Raw genomic sequence first — 5,000 nt, forward strand, 5'->3', positions numbered from 1 at the left:
ATCCAACGTTGTTAATTTTGGGTCATATTGTCATTCAGGCAGACATAGAAAAATGAAAATTATGGGGAATAGAAGTACTTATCCAGCAAATTGATCACGACATATCTCATATATCTTATATGGTAGAGGGGGGGGGATACAATTATTGCTATTTCTGGGTGTTTATTTAAACATTTTATTTCTTTATCGTGCATTAGCTCTTACTCGTAAGCTCGTAGTTTTATTTGACACGATATAAATATACATAAATGAAATAATCTCATATTTCATGCTACTTTAGTCTTTATAAAGCACAGCATAAAAATTAAAGTAATCGTAATCTGCTGAATGTTGATTGTAAAAAGTTTTAGACACTTAGGAATACAATATGGCAATTCATAAACAAAAACAAAGAAAAACACAACTCTTCATCATCCCACAACCACAGACAATAGAAATACACCAAACATAAAACAAGACTTGGGTTATTTTATATAGCGCAATATCCACTAATCGTGCCCAATGCGCTTTACAATGGATGTCCCGGAACAACGGCAACGTGTGGAACGAGACATGATGCTTGTTTGGGGATATTACAGTGTTGTTTGGTTTTTTTTTTTTTTGGTTTTTTTTACGACAGAGAGAACGTTGTTCACGGACATGTACTCATTTAAAACCTGAGTACGGTGATATAATTTGAATAAATTGTCTTCTCTAAGGACTCATCTATGCGCCGAGCAGGCCTCGAACTAAGGACCTTCGATCCGAAATCGAGTGTCATACCACAAAACACAGAGCCGAAGATATTCTTCCTACCTACAATCCGAATGGCTCACTTCGCTCATCGAATTCCCTATACATGAACCGTTTGATTCCTGAGTCGAATTTTACAGGACGTGCTTTCGCACATTCTGCTCCCCTGTGTGTCACCAGACGCCAGACACCGTAAATCTCTGTCTTCCTTTAAATCCTCATTTTTATTTGGGTGATTCTATTGATTCCATTGAATTATATGTATGTATGTATACATAAATGAAATCATGTGGATAAATGTATTGGCGCTTTCGAGCATATTTGATGGGAGTTATGATTAAGAGTTATTATTATTATTATTATTATTATTATTATTATTATTATTATTATTATTAATTATTATTATTATTATTATTTATATTATTATTATTATCATCATCATTATTATTATTATTATTAGTATTATTATTATTAGTATTATTATTATTATTATTATGTTTTAAATTATTATTATTATTATTTATTTATTATTATTATTATTATTATTATTATTATTATTATTATTATTATTAATATTAAACTATGACACTCGCCTTCGGATTAAAAGGCCCTAGTTACAGTCCAGCTCTGATCCGCGCATAGTTGAGTCCTTGAAAAGAATCTTTTTATTCACATTCTCTCATCGTACCTTGCCGTTAACAGCGTTATTTCTATTGGAAACAATTCTAATTTTGCATAACAGACATGTTTCGTCCTAATGTGTTGAGTTGGCTTGGTAGCCCTTTAAAGGGCTCCGAGCACGTTTAGTGGGTATTGCTCTATATAAAAGCGCTATTTCTTTTTGTAAACAGCATCCCCTGAGCCTTCTCTTCCCCTCCCCCCCCTCCTCTTTCTGCCTCTTTATCTCTGTCTTTCTCACTCTCTCTCTCTCTCTCTCTCTCTCTCTATCTATCTATCTATCTATCTCTCTCTCCCTCTCTATCTATCTATCTATCTATCTATCTCTCTTTCTCTCTCTCTCTCTCTCTCTCCCTCTCTCTCTCTCTCTCTCTCTCTCGACATGTTACACTATTATAACTATTACTACAATTGATGCCCGAGCCTTTACCAGTCATTGATGCTATGAATTTATGTAAAATACAACACCAACCAACCGGAAATAGCGAATCAACACACACAAACTACGTGTAACATTGAACGTCCATCGTCTGATTGCTATAATTTAATGAGAACTAATGACCAAAAATGGTTGTCTTAAAACAATAACAAGTGTTGACTGAGGTCAATTTCGTTCCTTCCATATCGTCTGGTTGATATACTTTAGTGAGAATTAACCACGATTGTGAGCAAGACGAAAAATAGAATAGAGATGCTGTGACATGGACTGGTAACGTTCGGTTTGTGATACCTCTTGTGAGTGGGCAAAAATTCCGTATAACGGATGCACAGATCGGGTCACACCGACCGAGACCAGTCAGGCCACCTGTAAAAATCTCCACGTGCTAGGCCCCTTTATATCTTCTATAAAGTTTCATAAACAATAGGGAACAATAATGGCATGTCGAAATCCTGGTTCAAAGTTCATCGGATGTATGAAACTAGTCTTCCAGAGGACTGAATACTTACGTTGGCCCCATTAGCTCTTATATAAAGTATAATACACAATGAAGAAGTAAAGTTTCATGTCAAAATACAGGTTCATTGACATTATCAAACTACTGATTCAGAGGACTGGATGCATACCTTGTGTAAAGCATCTTCTGGTTTCAGAATGATGGCATTTTATTTTCTTGCCTAAATATGATGGTCGTAGATAAGATCACCAATCTTTCGGGAAATCTGAGACTATACCTATACATCATTCTACTAAAATTGTTATGCCACCGAATGATACGATATGTAAACTATTCATTATTAATCATACAAAGGACTGGTCACATATACGTTTTAGAGGAATCAGGAACCGGAACATTAGAAGACGTGGCATTACAAATTTTCTTCTCTACTCCTTTAAATTGACGTTTACACATAGGCAGGTCTGACATCCGAAACCCATTGTGGGCATGGTTTAACATTGATGTAATGGGCGATATCTTGTTCCACATTTATTGATATTTCCATACCAAAAATGATCCCATAATAAACCGGCTTATCAGACCTGTAATTTAATGCACGTTGTTTTATATACATTACACACACTTACTTGTGTTGATAAATGCATTCATTGCAGCATCCCTTATTTCTACAAGATCACTGCGTAAAGGTCCCACGGAGAGTTGTTGACAAGTTTTCCTCGCGTCATCAAACGATTTTTTCTCATCGAACACCTGGATGCATGATTTATGACGGTCATACACCATACCAATTGTACCACAATTATCTGAAATCCATAGAACAACATCTGTTACTACTGTTAATACTACCTCTACTACTACTACTTACTACTACTTACTACATACTACTCTATACACTACATACTACTATATACTACTACTACTACTACATTATACTACTATCATACTACTATCTATATACTACTACTACATATACACACCTACTACTACTACTACTCTACTACTCACTACTACAACTTTACTATCTACTACTACTACTACTACTACTACTACTCTACTACTACTACTACCTACTACTACTATACTACTACTACTACTACTACTTACTACTACTACTACTACTACTCTACTACTACTACTAACTACTACTACTACTACTACTACTACTACTACTACTACTACTACTACTACTACTACTACTACTACTACTACTACTACTAATATTTACTACACTACTACTACTACTACTACTACTACTACTACTACTACTACTACTATACTACTATACTACTACTACTAACTACTACTACTACTACTACTCTATACTAACTACTACTACTACTACTACTACTACTACTACTATACTACTACTACTACTACTACTATACTTACTACTACTACATACTACTACTACTTTACTACTACTATACTACTACTACTACTACTACTACTACTACTACGACTACTATACTACTACTTACTACTACTACTACTACTATACTACTTATTATACTAATAATATATAATATAATAATAATAATAATAATTAATAATAATATATAATAATAATAAAAGAAGAAGAAGAAGAAGAAGAAGAAGAAGAAGAAGAAGAAGAAGAAGAAGAAGAAGAAGAAGAAGAAGAAGAAGAAGAAGAAGAAGAAGAAGAAGAAGAAGAAGAAGAAGAAGAAGAAGAAGAAGAAGAAGAAGAAGAAGAAGAAGAAGAAGAAGAAGAAGAAGAAGAAGAAGAAGAAGAAGAAGAAGAAGAAGAAGAAGAAGAAGAAAAGAAGAAGAAGAAGAAGAAGAAGAAGAAGAAGAAGAAGAGAGAGAAGAAGAAGGAAGAAGAAGAAGAAGAAGAAGAAGAAGAAGAAGAAGAAGAAGAAGAAGAAGAAGAAGAAGAAGAAGAAGAAGAAGAAGAAGAAGAAGAATGATAATACTCACTGCCTTGTGAGGCCAATCCCAATATTTGCAGTTCTTTTCATGTTGAAAAAGAGTTCACAAATATATATAGTATACAATGCCAAAGGTAAACTAATATGCTAGATACTGTGGACTGTTATCTTCAATAAATACAAATGAATATAACAGATTCAATTAATAGTAATATACCAGACAACGAATATTTCGTGATCAAAACCATTCTTCATCTAACAAAATATCCCAATAAAGAACAAAATACATTATTAAATTCCATATTGACGACAGAACAGTTGTGTTTATGTCTTAATTTATTTTTTTCTATTTGTCGTTGGCCGAAGAATGGTTTTGATTTCGAAAAGTTCCCTATTCGGTATTTTCTTATTTTGTTTTATTGAAGCTCTTATATTAATGTTTGTGTAATTTACAAACAGATGGAAAGTCACTAACATGTGTTTGCCAATATCTCCCCCAAAAATGAATAGAGCGAACAAACCAACTCTGAATTTTATTTGGGGCATCACAAAGATAAATAATAAAGACCAATGATTTTATATGACTTTAATTTTCATTTGTACAAAAGCGATAATTCAACTACCAACGCCATCAAATCAATTACATATTATACTCATAGTAATATTCATCACATCACAATCCCAACACAAATAAAGGGTCACACACTGGGTGAGGGATTGGCAGAGAATTCTACAGGAAAAATATCGTGGATATCCTTGACAAATGCCTGTCGGACCACTTATAACTTTCAAAATAGTTGTACAT

The 5,000-nt window shown here is 33.5% G+C and overlaps 1 protein-coding gene across 2 annotated transcripts in view; it reads right to left on the reverse strand.

Moving 5' to 3' along the window:
- LOC144960625 (uncharacterized) overlaps positions 1-5,000 on the reverse strand; it is a 98,543-nt gene that overhangs the window by 20,845 nt on the left and 72,698 nt on the right. For both annotated transcript variants that reach the window (XM_078893862.1, XM_078893861.1), the window contains exons 7-8: positions 4,245-4,277; positions 2,936-3,112 (exon numbers count right to left, since the gene is read on the reverse strand). In XM_078893862.1, the coding sequence (XP_078749988.1) occupies positions 2,936-3,112; positions 4,245-4,277 (210 nt within the window). The remainder of the gene's footprint in view (positions 1-2,935; positions 3,113-4,244; positions 4,278-5,000) is intronic.

Source organism: Berghia stephanieae, chromosome 15 (genome assembly GCF_034508935.2).
Source record: "Berghia stephanieae isolate SIO BIC M18660-M18661 chromosome 15, UCSD_Bste_1.3, whole genome shotgun sequence".
Classification (NCBI taxonomy): Eukaryota; Metazoa; Mollusca; class Gastropoda; order Nudibranchia; family Aeolidiidae; genus Berghia; species Berghia stephanieae.